Here is an 18,806-nt window from a genome sequence, read left to right as displayed (position 1 = left end):
ATTTTCACACTTGCACAATGTCAAACTACATGCCTAGTTAGAACCTCTTGGTGGCTGGAGATAAACAAGGCTCAAATTCTTGGGTCACAAAAATGTCTTTTGAGGATTTTCTCAAACCCCAGCAACAACCAGTGAACTTCTTCACAGAAGAAAGGACAGGACAGGGCAGGACAGGAAAGGAGAGGAAAAGAGAGGAGAGGAGAGGAGAAAAGAAAAGAAACCTTACATAGGCTGGCAAACTTGGTCCTGGCATTTTCTAAAGATACAGAGTTTCAAGAGTTTGTTCAAAAGCACAGCCTTTGCTACTGGCAGGGCTTAGAATGTTTCTAGACCTCTTGACCCAATCTCACACTCCTATAGTCTTTTGTATGGTTCAGTGACAAAGGCAAAGGCTAATAACCCAAACCCCAACTCATCATTTTGAAAATATAAAGTTACACGTTTTAAAAGTGCAAAGATTCTAGAGTAAATATATATTTTCTGAAGGCCTTTTTAAAAAATAAGTTGGAGGGAACATTTTCTTACACAAAAAGAAAAACAGAGAAAATTCAACTCCAAAAGTATTTTTTAAAAGGCTTGTTGTGAAATTCATTATGTAGCCTTGGCAACAGAATAAAAATCAGATTAAAGAACAGGAATTTCTGTTTATAAAAAACAAAAGAATACTATGCTAAAAAATACTAATTCATACTCAAGATTAATTTAAGAAAAACATTTCTAAACAGAAACTCAAGTATAGTTTCAAATAAACAAAAAGCCAGCTGATAATCGCTATTGTACTGCCTCACAGTTATCCTCTTTGGAAGATAGGCTTTAAAATTCATAAATATATAGCTACTGGAGCATTTAAAACTGACTCCCAAAGGACATAACATTTTAAAATCTCCTCTTATTAGGTACAGAATAATCATGATACTCTAAATTGCTTTCCTTTATCTACTTCCCTGAAAGATAAAAAATATCAATGTTCATATAATGACAACTTAATAGTTTTAATGGGAACAAATAACTGCATAAGAATTAGTTTCTGAAAAGGCAACAAGTTATTTCAGTTACAAAATGCCAGTGAATATGCTTAGTAAAGTAGCTGTAGCTACTGTATAATATATACAGCTATATCACCTTTTCCATACCTTTACCACTTTCCTCAATCAGCTACAGAAGCACAGGGAAGGAAGTTAGGGACGGTGACAGAGTGGCTACACAGCTAAGCAAAATATGAAAGATGCTAATGCTCACTTGGTGCCATTTATAGTAAATGAGGAAAATGATACTTCAGTGACAGCCTAACTCTCAGGTCATTCTGCAGCACTAGAGCTAATATCCTAAGGATAAAAATAAGTTACATTACGCTATTTATTTAGCACAAGTGACTACGAAACAACATTCACTACCCACTTTGGCAATGGAACAGCATATAAATTATGAACAACTGGGGTAAGTCCTTTTAAAAAAGAATAATTTAGCACTGAAAACACTCAGAAGCCAGTCCGATTCCCGTGGCACTACGGGATCTCTTATGCCATGTCTCTGGAGCCAAGGTGGAGATGAGAAAGGAGCCGGTCCTCTGGCCAGGTAGCTCCATTCTCAACCTTGTCACTACGCTGATACTGGTTAATGAACCTGAGTAGACGAGAAGGCTCGCAATCAGACAGACACACTTCTTAAAATATCCTCACATCTGGCTTTAAATATGAAATCCAATGACCTATCTCTGTATAAAGCTGATTATTCAATCCCCCGGGGAAAGCCACATACCTTTCAGCCTATGGTTACCAATTTCACCAGGAACAGGTACTTTAACTGGTGTGGCTGAGCTCTGAATCGCCAGCACACTAGGAGCGGCAGTGCTTGAATTAGCCTTTGGTCTCTGTCTTGGGGCAATTGAGGTTTCTGTTGGTCCAATGGTATCTGTTATTCTAAAAGAGAAAAATAAATTTAATTTCACATATTACAATGTGTCTGAATATTACTGAAATTATTACTTATTTACACATTTCTCCACTAATGGTACAGATGACAACCACAAAGATCACCTAACTGGAGGATCACTTGTTTCAGGGTTTCAATTAGTAGGAATATAAAATAAAGAAAAGGAAACTAAAGTTATCTATCTGCATCCCGTAGACCAACTGTCAGGACCACGGGCAAAAGAGGAAGCCAGAAGGGTAGACTTACTTCTCTCTATCCCATCCTCCTGAACCCATGAGGGATGGAGGGTTAACAAGAGGACCCACCACCACCACCAGAGATGTCCTCCTCTCTTGTCTGCTTCTTTTAGCCCTTTCTCCCCCAGCCAGGGAGCCCAAAAACTATCAACATCTTAAGAGAGAAAGAAGTCATCAGCTCTACTCCTGGTGAGATGGCAGAACACTAGACTAGGCATTGGTATCTGCCCTACATCTACCCTCTGGCAGATCCCTAATACTGTTGCCTGACTTAATGATGAAACATAAGTTATCCTGGGACTTACCATCTGCCTTACCACTTGGTTTTGAGGTGTTTTTACCTACCCTATACCTCAATTTTCTTTTATTTGTTGTTTCTTGAAATTAGAGTGAGTTCCTTGAGGGCAGGGACAGTCGTGCTTTTTCTATTTCTATCTCTAGTACTCAATATAGCACTTGCCGAACAGCACCGGCTTTTAAAAAATGGATTTTTCATTCATCCATTCATTTATTCCACTTCAATCCATTGCCAGGGATAGCAATGAAAGGTGTTCACATCAACCAGCCAAGCTGAAGCAACAAGAGACCCTCTCAATCAATTATCATTTCAAGATACACATATCTCAAGAGATCTACCCAGTGCCAATTTCTCTCCTGAACTCCAGATTTGTACCACCAGCTGTCTGCTGGCCATCCTCACCTTGATATGCTGTCAGCTACTCAAGCTTGGTAAATCCAATAAAAAGATCACCTTCCTCTCTAAACCCTATTATGCTCCAAATTTTCCTTTTTCTGCTGAATGTGCAAATATTATCCCCATTTTACAAAAGAAAAACATGAAGCACAACGAATTCACCCAGGGTCACAAAGCTGGTGAGTGGCAGAACTGGGGCTTCAGCTAGTGTCCTGACCCCCAGATCAATGAGAACAACTGGACAAGTACAGCTTTAGGGGAAACATTAGCTAAGCTTAGATTGAGAAAACAGGAAACCATTCCCTGAAGAATTTCTCTGAATGTATAGGAAGCAAAGATCCACATGTACTTTACTATGCTTGTTGAAACGGACAGTAGAGTTCTGAATATTCTCAAGAGTACACATATTTTTGAACAAACCTTTTCAGCAGCTAGCCAGAATGAATGATCTAATAAATATCTTTGTTCAACAGTACTTTTTGTGGAGTTCTTAGTTCATCAGAACATTTCTGGAGAACACTGTAGGCAATGACTAGAGCTCAAATCATTCAAAGTAGCAGAATGAAAAAGTCAGCCACTCCTGGGAGGCATACAGTTCAGAAGAAAGAGAGCTAAATGTGTTATAATCAGGCGTGCACTCAGACCTCAGCTCTGGTACTCACTGTCTGTGTGACTTTAGGCAAGGAAACCACAGAGTGCGGATACTTGGCTACTCATTTCATTTGGATCTAGAGATCTGGGACCCTATGCTCCTTCTAGACACCAGCTCTACAACTCTGGACTCATCCTTGACTCTGGCTTCCAATATCAAATCAATCTGTCAATTCTTTTCAGCAGGACTTCCAGGGCCTGGCTTCCATCCCTCTCCACCCACAGATGCCACCATGGTTCAGGTCCCTATCACTTTTCACATGGACTATTTTGATAGCTTCCAGGCTATGCGCCTCACTACTGCAAAATTAGCATCCCAAAGACACGGGTCTGACCACTTAATTAGTCTGTTCAAAAATCTTAATAGCTTTCAATGTCTCCAGAATCAAAATACAAACTTTTCCACCTGGCATTTCAAGACCTCAACAATGTGGCTTCCACATACCTTTCCAGAATTATTGCAGATGGCTCCCCTTAATGCATTCTTTATTCCTGACAACCTGGTTTTTCTGGCTGTCCTGTGACCTCCAGGTCTCATCAGCTACCTCAGTGCTTTTGCACAGGCTGTCCTCAGCGCATGAAACACATACTCTCTTTTCACCTTTGCCTCTCAAAATTGATAATTCCCTTCAAGGCTCAAGTGCCAATGTAATGTTAATCCTTTCCTAATCCCCTCAATTACTACTACTCTCTCTCTCTTTTCATTTTTATCTTTCTAGGTACCTAAACCTGAGAGCATATCCTGCGTTAGTCACAATCTCAGCACTAAAATCAGCCCTGAAGACCACAGCTTAGAGGAACAAATAAAGTTAAGACCCAGCCCTCGACTGACTGAAACATAAGATGTCAACACTGCATCAGACTGAACCACAACGCCATTTCTACTTCCAGCTTTAGATCTTCCTCAGAGTAACATGAGAAAGTTGACAGAAATTACCAGTGCGACTTCTGATAGACCCCCTTAGTACTATCCTTCATTCTTTGTTATTTTCAGGCTCCTAAAGTGAATTGCAAAATGGTTGGAATAATATGCTGTAAAGCATATGGCACAAGACAGGATAGAAGCTTTTGAATGTAAAGATATTTGTTTTTTCATTTTAATAGTCCCCTTTCTTAAAAAAATCAAGGTCATCTGCAGCATGTATGCCTGGCTTTATTTAAACAAACCTTCATTTACAAAAAAAAATACAGTAAAGGGTGATTATACTCATTTTTACAAAGGATTCACCAAAAGATTCCTTTGTTGAGCTGAATGTAAAATACGATTTGATTTCCTAGGTTCAGATTACATTGTACTTTTCAGAAACAACTATTATCTACAGCCTAAGGCAAAATATCTGACAATCTCTCAATCTTTCCTTAATCTCTGTACACACCACAAGAGGGAGCTCTATTACAATGTTCTCTTGCGTAAGATAAAAATGACAAAATCTTCTAATTTTTTTGCACGTACAAATCTGTTTGTAATTCTAGTTTTACACATGATTTTTTTTCAAAATTATTACAACCCAATCTTTTCACATCAAGAAGCTTATGCATATTGCCATTTAGTTTTGTTTAAGCATTAATAAAAATCGCACATCCACACAGTCCTACAGGACTACGCGAGGTGCCATGGCTATAAGGCAGCATCAATCCCAATGCTTCATGAGTTTACAACTCAGGGGGTACAATGAATATAAGTACATTCCACAATAAATTACAAAACAGTATAAGAAACAGGTAGCAAAAAAGAGATAGACAGCGTATACTAGAAAGTTTAAAGGAGGAAAATATTTCTTCACCTGGCTTACTTCAGAAAATCTTCATAGGGGAGGTGGATTTGAGCTGGGCCTTAAAAAGACTGGTATAATTTTGACAGAAAATAGAAGAACATAACGGGGGAAGGACAAAAGGAGAAGCATACCAGTTAAGCTAGAGTAGGTTTTATGTAGAGGAAGAATAGGGAGATACAACTGAAACATAATATTAACAGTAGCTGAAATTTAAATACCTAAATTATTTAAATTAAAAAATTTAAATTATTTTAAATTCATGGGCCCTTTCAAAGCACTTTCTTTGTGTTTTAAGAGTTTCTAAGAATAACCCTGAGGTACAGGGCAGGTATTAGCCTCCTAAAATTACAGAAAAGGTAAAGGAGGTCCAGAGAAGTTAAGGGGATCATGGCATAACAACACTAACAACAAGTTAGTACAAGAGCTGAATTTGAATACAAGTCTCCAAACTCATATACCTGGACTGCCAGGCTGTGCCAGGGCCTGGCAAAGAGCTCGAGGAGTTCGAAATGTATTCTGTTGGCCACTAGAAGTTTTTGAGCAGTCATGTAACATGATGAAAGCAGAATTTTAGCAACATTCACTCGAATGGAGGAGGGAGAAATGAGAATGAAGGAAACTAGATAGTTCACATTAGTCTACCTTAACAAGAGAAGCAATGCAAAGAAAGGATGCAAGAACACAAGAAACATCTGGAAGCCTTAATGGACAAAACCTAGATACTGTCCAAAAAAAAAAAAAAAAAAAAAACACTAGAGAAACGAAGGCGCCCAGACAACGAATCTCTACAATTTCTGTCTTGAACTTCCTTCGTGGGGTCAGTTCTTTTCTTCACTTGCCCAGAGCTTAGCCCAATTCTTGGCACATAATAAATACTGACTGACTATGGGAAGGTCACTTCACCCTTCGCATCCTCATATTCCTCATCTACTCTGGAGAAAATAACAGCACTTACCTCACAAGGTTGTTAGGGGAATCCAATGAGATGGCATGTATAAAGCACTATCCCAACCTTAAAATTCTACATAAATGAAAGCTATTACTATCATTATCTTTTGGGGCAAGATTTTCCAAATGAGTTTATTATATTTAAAAACCAGCGTTGCCCTTGACTGCCATATTCCTCTGAGTGATAAGGAAAGCAAGGGTCTCTGAGTAGAACCCAATCCAAGCTACTCCTGGCAACTGGTTCTATTTGTTAAATGCCCCTGAGATAGTAAAATTTGTGTCAATGTTCGTCCTTTTATTGATTTTCCCATATTCCCCACTACCTCCACATTTAATAGAAAAAGAAGCTGTGACTCAGTTTAGGTAAACTGTCAATGGTCAAACTGCCAGTAAGTGTTAGAGGTGGGGTTCAAACTCAAACATTCCCAAATTCAAGCACAACACTCAATGAACTACATCACACTGCCTCAAGTAGTGTATCTACTCAATGATTTTGATCAGGCATTCTTTTGGATCCATGAACTTGCTTTTTTGGGATTTTTTAAAAATAAATATTTTAATAACTATTTCAACCTAAGTGGTTTCCTTTGTAATCCTATGCAGTTTATTTTATGCATTGAAAAACATTATTTTGAGAAGAGATTCATAGGCTTCATTAGACTAAAAGAGTCCATGACACCAAAAAGGTTAAGAACCCCCCCCGGACCTCTATATGATCAGCTTCATATCCCTGTTCATCCACTGCTTCAGAATTGAAAGGGGACACATAGGAGACTGAAAAACGTTTTGCATGTTTCTTTATTCAAAGAATTGCCATGGCCAAAGAATTTGTTACCCAAAGGCTAGACTACTGGCACTGCAGTTCTCTGAGCTTAACTGGGCTGCTTCTCAGAACGTAGATACCTAAACGACTACCAGGACTATTCTCCAAGTCTTTCCAGCATAGGAGAACCTGCTAGAGCTTATGTTTACCTAGTAGAGCCGTCAGGAACTCAGCATCACCACCTTGACAAATCACTGGATTAGGGCTTTGGGCCTACACAGGGTAGGAACTCAGACATATTTGGTGTGAATGAATAGACATTGGGCAAATGACTTTGGGCAATCCAATGATGTTATGGGCCTCAGTTGCTTCCGAAAAGGGCTAAACTCGATTAAAGATAGTCCAGCTCTGGATCTATTATCCAGAGATAATTTAGAATTTTCAATTACGAACTTAAAAAAGCTTTTTGGGGAAGAAAACCATATGTGTACAATTATTTATATCACCTCTTTTTCTATAGCAAAGAACTAGAAACAAACTGTAGAATGGCTGAAAAATTATAGTATATAAATGCAATGCTGTAAGTCAACAAGTCAATAAACATTTAAGTGCTTACTGTATGTTAAGCATAAGGGATACCACCCCCCCAAAAAAATAGCAAAAACAGTCCCGACCTCAAGGACCTCATATTCTAATGAGGCAGACAACACACAATCAACTGTCTACATAACTCTAGGTAATTTCAGAGAGAGTACTAGCATTAAGGGAGATCTGAGCTAGGTCTTGCAAGGACCTAGGGAAGTTAAAAGTAAAAGCATTCCAGGCATGGGAGACAGCCAGGACGAACCACCCTGTGCTAGGAACAGCCAAAAAGCCGGCATAACGGGATTGTAGAGTACATGAAGGTGAGGCAAAATGTAAGAAGAAAGGCAAGCGCTTTTTAAAGCTCAAGGGTAAAGAAGGGGTCAGATTGAGAAAGGCTTTAAAAGCCAAGTAGAGAATTTTTCTGTTTGATGCTGGAAGTAACAAGGAGTCACAGTAATTTACTAAATAGGAGAGCAATAAAGTCGCATTTGTGCTTCAGGAAAATCACTGACAGCTGAGTAGGGGCTGACCGGAGTCAAAGAAATGAAGGAGAAGGTTACTGTAAAAGTCCAGGTGTGATGAGGTTATGAGGGCCTGAATTAGGAGGGGCAGCAGCAGCAGCAGCAGCAGAGAAGAAAAAGAGATTGTTGGAAAGGAGCCTGGCCACAGATTGGATATATGCGGTGAAGACTGTGGAGTAACTGAGAATGACACCCAGGTTGAGAGCCTAGGGAATTAGGAAGATGGTGGGTGCTCTAAAGAGTAAGAGGGAAGTTTGGAACTGGGGAGGTTTTGAGGAAAAAGAAAATCAGTTCATTTCTGGACATGATGAGTGTAAGATGTCTGGAACATCCAATAGCAAGATATCCAATGGGCAACTGGAGATGCTAGGCTCAAGGTCAGGAGGGAGATCAGGGCTGGTAAATGACGAAAAGAAAGAAGGAAGAGAAGGGAGCTTTAGAGGAGAGGAGATAAAAGAGAATCACTGAAGCATTTTTAAATGTCCAGAAGAAAACAGAGGAGGTTCAAAGGTTGGCTATATGTAACAGAGAGTCAGGGTTTCCCAAACAATCCTTTTTCTGTTTTTGTCCTTGTCGCTGCTGAACTGCTTCAGTCATGGCCAACTCTTCGTGATCCCATCTGAGGTTTTCTTGCCAAAGATAACTGGAGTGGTTTTCCATTTCCTTGTCCAGCTCATTTTTACAGATGAGGAAACTGAAGCAAACAGAGTTAGGTGACTTGCCCAGGGTCACACAGCTAGAAGTGTATGAGGCCAGATTTGAACTTAGGAAGATGAGTTTTCCAGACTCCAGACCCAGCAATCTCTCCACTGCACCATATGGCTACTTTCTTTTTCTACCCCAGTTTATATATGGCTATGTATTCGATATTAATTCATACTTTTAAAAAGAAAAAGAAAATGCCTTTTTCAGAGCCATGCTGGGGCACTGTGCCTCAGCGTGGGAAGAGGAAAGGAAAAAAAAGAGTCCTGTCTCCCAAGAGTGGATTTCCCCAAATGCATTTTCTTTGCATTCCCTTCCTTAGTGATGTCGTGTCCAAGCCAATGCTTTTAATTATCATCTTGATTTGTTTTTACTAAATTCTGTAAATAATTCCCTAATCGCTTTTTATTCCCATCCCTCTATAACCTCTTCCCTGAATTACAACCCCCAATTTCTAAATGCCAGTTAAGCATTTCCTCTCTTGCCTTCTCCAAAAATTCAATGGAACTCATCTTATTTCCCAAGCCCCTATTCTTCAGTATCTGTTAAGGGCACTACCCTCTTCCAGTCACTCTGGCTTGAACTTCAATTGCTCCCGCCTATAAAAACAAGGATACTACCTACTATATGTACTACCTAAACCTCAGAAAACTGTTTTGAGGGAAGTGCTTTTGTGAACCTTAAAGAACACGAATATGACCTATTTATTAATCATAATGATCATGTCCTTCCTTTGCTCAAAGACTTTCAGGGGTTCCTTACTGGCCACTGGTTAAAATATAAGCTCCTTATCCTGGCAATCAGATCCTCCCCATTTGGCTCAATCTTCCTTTAAAGGTTTACTTCATATTCTTCCCTTGGCATTCCACCCAAACTGCCCAATCTCATCTTGTTCTCCAACATTCCATGTATTCCCACAACCTGTTATTTTCATCTAGAAGAGGCTCCATCCATCTCCCTGCCCAGCTTAACTACATCAAGTGCTACCTCCTTCAAAAAGTCTTCCCTGATTCTTCTATATAGAAGAGATCTTTCCTCCTCAATCTATCAATGCTTTGTGTTGAGCTCTCTCTGTTCACTTATCACACTCTTAACTTATATTACATCTGTTCAAGTACATCCCTTACTGGACAATCCTTGCCGTTCAAGAGCTTACAATAACATTTTCCATCTTTCATAGCACCCAACACATCTTAGAAATAAATGTCTATTAAAATAAAATGAAAAGAGATGGGGGAAAAACATCACACCAACACAATCCTGTGCCAAACAGTATAATTTCAATTTTTTTAATATACTATTCTACAAAGATAACCTTCCCAAAAAATCCCAATGAACATTTTAGACTCTTCTAGGCTATCTAAAGGATGAACATTATTACCAAAGGCCAAAAAAGACAAAGAGAAAAGATTGTCATTAGCAGATGCATGTCCTTAGCTATACAATATCCTTGAAGTGAAAATAATTATGAACAAATAAGGTCAAGAAAGGATTTATATGTTTGTCCTGTTTTATTTAAAGGATGACTCTTTTAATGGTTCAGTACAATTTTTGTAGTTATGTACAAGATTGCTGCCCTTTAAAAATATCTCATAAGCACTTCCCTTAAAGAGGGTGGAAAAAAACCTAACTGAAAATTTGTTTACCAGTTATGTACTTTAAAAAAATGACAAAAAATGAATCTGAGTTCTAAGCTGGCTCTCCCATGTGATTAAAGTATCAGGAGACCTTTTAAAGGGCTCATTGTACAACTACTAATAACAAACAAGGACTTCCTTATTTCAGGGATTGATAATTTCAAAAGGGACTGATGTCAAACATTCAGTTCCACATAAAAGTTCATTTTGTGCTTGCTGACTAAAGTGACTACCCCCTGTCTCTAAAGAACAAAATATTTTAAGAAGAAATGACACCTGAATAAAAAAGTATTGGAGTCATCTGGATGACTATGACGAGGAGCAAAAACCATCAGCGTTGCTTACCTGGCTTTTATTTGGTTTTTCCTAGCAGCTGCCTCGCTAGCAGTCAAAGGTTCAGGAAGAGATGAAGGAAGAGAAGAATTCTTGAAGGAAAGAAAAGAAGCATTTTATTTTCATCTTCATTTTAATTACATAAAGTTTATCTATTTTTAAATCATACAAGAATATTTTAAGTTTTTTAAAGCCTTCATCCCTCACAGCACCACCATTTTAACTTTGGATACCTGCACATTACTTAAACATACAGTCTGGCCAAGCCTATTGCCCACCCCCCCAGTACATACAAATGCTGCTTTTGTACTCCGTTCCCAAAGAGCTTGAGAGGAAGACTACTGTCTGAAAACAGGTAGAAGACAACAGTATTATGTCCACTTCAACACAAAAACAGAAAAAAGATAATGAACAGCTATACGAAGGTCTGAAAAGGAAACGCCTCATCTACATATTCCCTAATTTGGTGACCTCAATTCTTTACCACAGAAGAATCATTTTATTTTCCTACTTGTAGAATTAGGGGAAAAAACAGATATAACCATTCCCGTCTATTTCTCTAAGGTCAAATGTACGTGAATAAAAGCTATCCCCGATGGCTAAGGAGTACAGCAGGAACACTGACACACACCAGCGAGGCATGCGGGAGACAGTGTGCAAGGCCCTTCCTTTCCATGACTGCTTTGGTATCGCTGTTACTACACGGAAGGCACATCAACAACAGTAACAACAACAAGCCTGGCACTGTTATTATCCCTGTTTTACATATGAGGAAGGCAGACCTCAGTTGAGAGGGTCTGCCCAGGGTCACACAGCTAATGAAGTGAAGCAACATTGGACCTCCTATCTCAGAGACAGTAATGGACCCTGCTCCACTCGATGCACGGTGCTCTTCACTTTAAAACCGTTATTTCATTCAGTCTTCCCAACAACAACCCTGGGAGGCAGGTACTATTATTATCCCCATTTTACAGCTGAGACAATGAGGCTGGAGTGAAGTGACTTGCCTGGTCACACAGCTAGAAGTGTCTGAAGTCAGACTTGAACTAAAGGTTCCCAAGCTGAGGCCGGTGCTCTACGCTCTGTGAACCACTAGCTTCTAAAAACCTAGGTTTAAACTCCTGCTCTGCCATTTCCCTGGGCGACATTGGGCACGGTCACCCTTTCTCGTGGTGTCAGGGTACTTTTCTGTAAGATAGCAATGTGGAATAGAGGACCAGAGTGCCTCTGAATTTGCTTCCACTAAGGAATCGAAGACCCTAGAATTTACAACTCACATATAACCTGAGAAAGTAAGTCATGCCAGATAAGGACACGGGGGCTCATTTGGAATAAAGGTGCTGTGTGGCCTTGGAAGCAAAAAAAAATTTTTCAAAGAATGTAATCATAAGAGACATCTACCAGGTAAGGAAAAAAATCACACCCATAAAAGACCATCAAAAGCATTAACACACATGAAGTACAATAAAAGAGCATTAATAAGAAATATGCAGAGTACTCAAAAGATACCTTATAATGAAGTTTGTGTTTTATTTTCACCAAGTTATAATTAAGTGTTTTCATACAGAATGCAAGATGCCTGAAACCAAATTCTACTACAAGGAAAACGATGATGAACAGAGTTAAAGCAAATTCAGGAAAGAGTGAGCATAAAACATCTCTCTAAAAAGCCTCTAAAAATGTTATATATTTAAGGTCTAGAGAGGCTAATGGCACAATTTTTTTTTTTTAACATTCATTCAAAAGCATAAACATTAGGCAGAGAAGAATAAAGATTCTAGAGTCTTAAGGATCTGGATTCGAAGCCTGACTCTGCTACTTATAACATGCATGATCCTCTGCAAGTCACAACCTCTCAGGTTCTCAGTTTCCTCCTGGTAAAATGAGCACTCTGCACAGAATCATCTCAAAGCCCTCTTCCAACTCTAACATTTCCTGATACTATTAGACTATAAAGGCAATCATCACCTGAGGCATGAGGTACAATTCTTCAAATAGGTCAGTCCATGGTACACCCCTCCTCACCACTCAATGGCAAACTACAATGCCCCCACTGCCACAATGACCAAAGAGGGAGTCTTCTAACACTTATAATTATTCATAACTTTCCAGTCTTCTGACACTCCCCACAACGCACTTCTCAACATACCTCCACTGGCCCCACTTGCTACTCCTCGAACCCAGCACTCTCCCCCCCACCCACTTGCAGGCCTCTGCACTGACTACCCTCTGAATGCCTAGAGTGTCTACCTTCTGCAAGAATCACCTCCCACAAGACAAGATGTCTTCCTCAGTTCCCCTGGCTGCCAGTGCTTTTTCCTCAGAGATTACTTCTCATCTACTCTCTACATACTATATGCTGATGACATTACTTACATGTTATCTCCCCATTACCCTGTGTGGTCCTTGAAGGCAAGGACTGTTTGTACTTTTTCTTTGAATTCCCAGCACTTAACAGGGTTTGGCATACAGCAAGGACTTACCCATTTACTTACTGACTAACTGGAATAACAACAGTCATGCTTTCACATTTAACAAGTACTCTGGAAAAAAAAAAGATTACTATAGGATAAGACTTAAGCTTTTAAAAACTACTTACATTGATGTTAGAAACTGGACAATCCTTTTTGGCAAATTTAAAAGCAAAATAGGACACTTGGAAAATATCAGGCCTATGGTCTTGATCTGGTTCAAGCATATACCCTGTAAAAGTCAATCAAAGAGTGTGTTATGCTGGAAGCAGAAGAGATCAATGACTTTTCACAGGACAAAATTTAAACCTCTTTCCTTTTTATTAAATATAAACATGTAATTAGTTAAATACAAAAGTGAAAATATAATTTGATGTTAATATCTAGTTTTTTTTTAGAAGTCAGAAATATGGCTTTAATTATATACATGAACATCACTAAGAGTATTTTAAATAATTCATTTGTCCCCAAAGGCAGGTGTGTTCACTTTGTTACGCTCATCCCCCAGAATGAATCAATGGGACAATATTCATGAAAGTTTTACTGATAACTCAGTTACCCAATCTTGTATAATCCTTGAGCATAAAGAATGAAGTCAAATCCAAGATAGAGAAGGAAAGCACGAAAGAAAGAAGCTCTGCAGAGTGATCACTAACAAAAACAGCCAAAATCCCCAAAACCCTAAGAGTCCATAAGACGAGGGAGGGATCCTTCCCCTGGCTGGGAAAGTTCATAAAAGGCCAAGTCGAAAAGCCATGGGTAAGCGACACAGACGTAAGGAATAAAACAAGGGAAGATAATAAAAGTGCAAAGACATAGAGGGCAAACAGAAACAGTTTCAATTGTCAAAAACTGCCAACAGCAAACAGAGGTAGCACACGCGTCTCATCAGAAAAATGTTGCAGGGGCCGAACTCACTGAGACTATTTCACTTTTGGACAGCTCTGTTAGTAAGATGGCTCTCTGTAACTTCTACCCAATACATCTGCCTAATCCTCTGGGTTCCATGTTGCCCTTCTTATCCCTCACCCCTGACCAACATCATTCAGAGTCTCTCCTTCAAAATAACTTGTACTTTGAAATCATCTCTATAAACATCTCATCTAAGAAACATCTAGGTTTTAACTTTATTTTTTTCTTTGTTTTTTTATCCCCAGAAGCTGTATCGTGCACAGAGCAGGCACCTAATTAATATCTGTTGAATTTAAAGTACAAACACAGTAAACCTCCTCGTATATGACTGTCCTCCAAATCCTTATAGTGTTCGCAGACACAGAACAGGAGGGTCCTTAAGGCTAGCTGGCACATTTCATATATTCCTATAATCCTCCCTTCAGCTGATCTTTGTACAATATGATTTCAATTCCCCTCACTATCCTAGTCACCCTCAATAGGCTTCTTAAAAAGCTGTGCCAAAAACTGGACAGTCTGAACAGAGCCGAGCACAGTGGGAATCCACCGCCAGTGGTCTAGATACCTTGTTTTTATCAATCCAGTCCTAAGATGCAGTAAGTTTTTCTGACAGCTAGGCCACCCCTCTTGATTCATAGAGAGCTTTCGTATCACTGAGTCTTAGATCCCTTTTTTCTCATTCACTGTTGCCTAGCCACATCTTTCTTCCCTTTTTATGTACAGTTGGTTTTTTGAACTCGACTGTAGCTTTTTAGATCAATCTCTACTAAATGCCATCTTATTTGGACCATTATCCAAATGGTTTAAGAACTCGATTCTGTCAACCGATGTGACAACTGTTCCTCCTAGCTTCATGTCTTCTGTGAATTTGATTAGCATTTCCTTTATATCTTTATAAAAGTTACTGACAAAAATGTTGGGTAAAAGAGTTATGGGCCATTCCCCTAAACCCCTCCCCTCCAGGCTGATATAGATGCGTCGATCATCACTTTTTAGTGTGACCATCCATCAAGTTACACATTCACCTAACACACAGTCCATATCTCTCTTGTTCTTAAGGATGTCACACAGCACATTGTCAAGTGTTTTCCTAAAATCCAGTTACACTTTATTTATGGCATTCCCTGACCTACAGTTAAATAACCTTTTACTCAATACAAATATAGAATAACAAAGAAAAATTTCTCTGTTCACCTTAGTTACTAAATTTTTTTTTGGGGGGGGGGGCTAGACAATGGGGTTAAGTGACTTGCCAAGGGTCACACAGCTAGTTAAGTGTCAAGTGTCTGAGGCCGGATTTGAACTCAGGTCCTCCTGACTCCAGAGCTGGTGCTATATCCACTACACCACCGAGGTGCTCCTAGTTATTGGATTTTAAAAGAACTATATGAAGCAAAATAAAGCCTCAACATTGAGGGAATTATTTTTATTTAACCATCCATGCTGTTGCCAAGTGATATATCAGAGAAATATCCTGTAAAAAAAAAACCTCGTCCAGGGCAGCATGTCCAAGTGCGCCCTGATTTTAGCGGCACAGTGCTGTTGGCCTAAGTACATACATAACAGATTTGGAACAACAGATGTAAATGAGATTCATTATCTCTTGGGAGGGAGATTTACCAAATATTTTAAAGGTAAGTTTCTTAACATAGCTTTTCTGAAAGTCTTCACTTTCCACACCTCATTTAGATACTTACTTATTAAGCAGTGCATGTTATGAGAATAACGAGAATTGTCAGGGACAGTAAAACTGCCATCACAAATAGCAACCTGACTCTCACCAAAGGGAACAGCGAAGAAGCAAAGCTTATACAGCAAGCATCCCAATGCCTGTAAACAAAGAGAACAACAGACATAAGCTTCATAATAAGACAAAGAATAAAGTAAGTCAACGTCACTCAGAGAGAAATCCATCTATTTCTCAAACTTGGTTGCATTAATCTCCATTACATCTAATAGTTTCATGGAACCCATTTTGAGCATGCTACTTCTTAAAATCACTTATGACTTAATGTACTTGCTACTCATCGAAGAAAGAAAAACCTCTCAATTTTTATGTAATGGATAAATCATTCTTTTCACAAACTCTTTAGTTATAATCCTTAACACAAAAAGTACCTGGCCAGCTACTTCACACCTAAATTCACATACTTGACCTATATAAACTGTTCTAGTTTGACTTTCATAATTCCAACAAAAAACCTTGTCTGCATTTTAGATATGAGAACTGCCAGCAGATCCTTAGGCTCCAAGTGCTGGGAATAAAGGAAGCTATGTATTATTAAAGAACCTTACATAAAAAATATGGTGAGAAATCATCATTGTGATGGTTACTCTTGGGTCATGTAGAAAGTTTATTTCTGTAGTCAATCAGAAATCAGCCTAACAATCCACAAAGAAAAAAACAAGTAGAAGAAGTATGCAAATTGCCTATACAATATACAGATGGACAGACAGCCAAATTCACTCACACACACACACACACACACACACCCCCTCCAAGGGAGAGGAAGAGGGAGAAAAAAAAACCATAACTATACTTTGACAAACAAAAAGATATTCAACAGGCACTACGGAGGGGTTGCAGCCCAGGTACAGAATTAAAAGGAGCTCACACGGTTATGGAGGATAAAGCACTTATGTGTGTAAGACGACAGATCTAGTCTAGGAGGATCATTAACTTACAAAGTAATAATTCACTATGGTAAATTTTCCAAAAGAACACACATTTCAGCAATTAATAACTGCTGCTTGGTAAACATCAATATAACATTAAATGACTCTGATGTTTCAAGAAGAGATCTGTTTTTACGGCCACAGCCACTGGCACAGGTCATCCACACCTCCTGCCCTCTGCAGGTTACTCCAAGAGCTGCTGTGGCTACAAGGAACTATTATTGTGATAAGCCTATTCAAACAGTAACTCTTGATCAAGAAACACAGATGTCACAGTCTGCTCTTTCTGAAATCTTTCCTATTTGGTGGGGCCAGTTACCACTAATGCTTCACTGAAGTCACCTGTAAGAATCAAGGGTCACCTTTATACAATGCTAAGGCACTGCAAAGACACTGGTGTTTCTGTTCTGTTTTATTGCCTATTTTTCTTCACTTACTGGTTAAGGATATATTCCTGAGGTGTGGACCTATGTGTCTATCACACATCACATGAAGTGCCAAGTGCACGTGGCCACAGGCAAAATGCATTGAGTCACAACAAAATGATGAGAGGCTTTGTTTGCTTTTATGAGGGACCCTCCTAGTCCAAAGGTACAATTCTTCCTCAGACATCTATTCATGTTTATATCCCCATTTGTATCATTAACACTGAAACAAGGGCTCTTCCACTCAGCACAGAGTGAAAATTTGTGGAAAAAAATTGTGGAAACAAAGTTAACTTATTGATGGATTTTGCTTTAAAACTCTAGTGAAAATTGGAAGAAATCTCAACAATTTCAAATTCTGCAAAATTTTAGGCTTTCCCTGATTATTTCAGAATGGATATTTAGACATAAGTGTGTTTAAAGTAGTTAGCAACCAAAAAAAATGTTTTTGATGTTAACTGAGAAACAAAAAAACACATTGCTTTAAGTTTCTGGATTATATCCTGGACCATATCCACATATACACAGCATGAAATAAGGCAAGTTCTTTAGAAAGTGGTTTTCAATAGCTATTAGATGTCTTCTCCATATATATGTGTGTGTGTGTGTGTGTGTGTGTGTGTATATATGTATATGTGTGTGTGTGTATGCCCTCGTCTTAACACTGTTTCATTATGTTCATATACGTTTGGTAAACTGCGATTTGACAAGCTATTTAAATAAAATAAAATAAAATACTTGCTTATAGTAACACACACCGAAAAAAAAAAAAAGAACAAAAACAGAACAGATTAAGGCACCAAAAAATTACCCAATTTTAACACAATGGGAACAATTAAAAGCCCGAAGATTTCAAGATACTCCAAACCAAATTATAGACCATTTTCCAATTACATGGTACTTAGCTATACTAAAATATTGTCCTAACTTTATTTTATAAATGACAAGTCAAGTTCACCTTCCAACTTTTCTCACAAGCTAAATATTAAATGCAGTCAATTATTAGATAACAATAGATAAGTGCACTTCATACTTTTGATGGTCATGCTGAGGAAAAATTATCATCCCTTGGCTGTTTCTGTACAAAAAACACATATACACTAACAAGACATACAGCCTGCAACAGTTGATCCTTGAATTATTAATTATAAAATGCTTGATCAGAAATTAAAATATCTATAAATTACAATTCATCATTTCATATTTGATACACATTTTAATTGATACTAAGTTAAATTACAGATACAATTAATTTAAGAGAGAAGAAACTGATTCCTTAAGTTCAAGAAGTAGTTCCATTTTAAAAGGAACTTCAGATCATCACTGCTTCCTTAAGAAAGAAATCTTCAGGGGAAAAAAACAGCAAATTAAACATAAGCTTCACTCTAAGAGCAATGATCAATGTAGGAAAAGTTATGAATGATGCCCAAAACTTTTCTTAATAGTATAAGAGCTGTGTTAAGAAAATCATACATGCTACTTGACTGCCAAGGTCACAGAAAAGTTAATATGCAGCCTAAATTTTAATACTATAGACAAGTGGCC

General features: G+C 38.5%; 1 protein-coding gene across 4 annotated transcripts in view; it reads right to left on the bottom strand.

Annotated features, from left to right (window-relative positions):
* Window positions 1-18,806, bottom strand: part of BMP2K (BMP2 inducible kinase) — a 122,516-nt gene that overhangs the window by 47,206 nt on the left and 56,504 nt on the right. For all 4 annotated transcript variants that reach the window (XR_003568474.1, XR_003568475.1, XM_027854613.1 and 1 more), the window contains exons 7-10: window positions 15,858-15,990; window positions 13,377-13,480; window positions 10,790-10,869; window positions 1,759-1,919 (exon numbers count right to left, since the gene is read on the bottom strand). Coding sequence is in view for 2 of the 4 variants with exons in the window: in XM_027854613.1 (XP_027710414.1) it covers window positions 1,759-1,919; window positions 10,790-10,869; window positions 13,377-13,480; window positions 15,858-15,990 (478 nt within the window). In the remaining 2 variants the exon portion in view is untranslated. The remainder of the gene's footprint in view (window positions 1-1,758; window positions 1,920-10,789; window positions 10,870-13,376; window positions 13,481-15,857; window positions 15,991-18,806) is intronic.

The sequence above is a fragment of the Vombatus ursinus genome, unplaced genomic scaffold (genome assembly GCF_900497805.2).
Source record: "Vombatus ursinus unplaced genomic scaffold, bare-nosed wombat genome assembly UNPS02010461.1, whole genome shotgun sequence".
In the NCBI taxonomy this organism is placed as follows: Eukaryota; Metazoa; Chordata; class Mammalia; order Diprotodontia; family Vombatidae; genus Vombatus; species Vombatus ursinus.
This window is presented reverse-complemented; position numbering and strand designations above follow the sequence as displayed.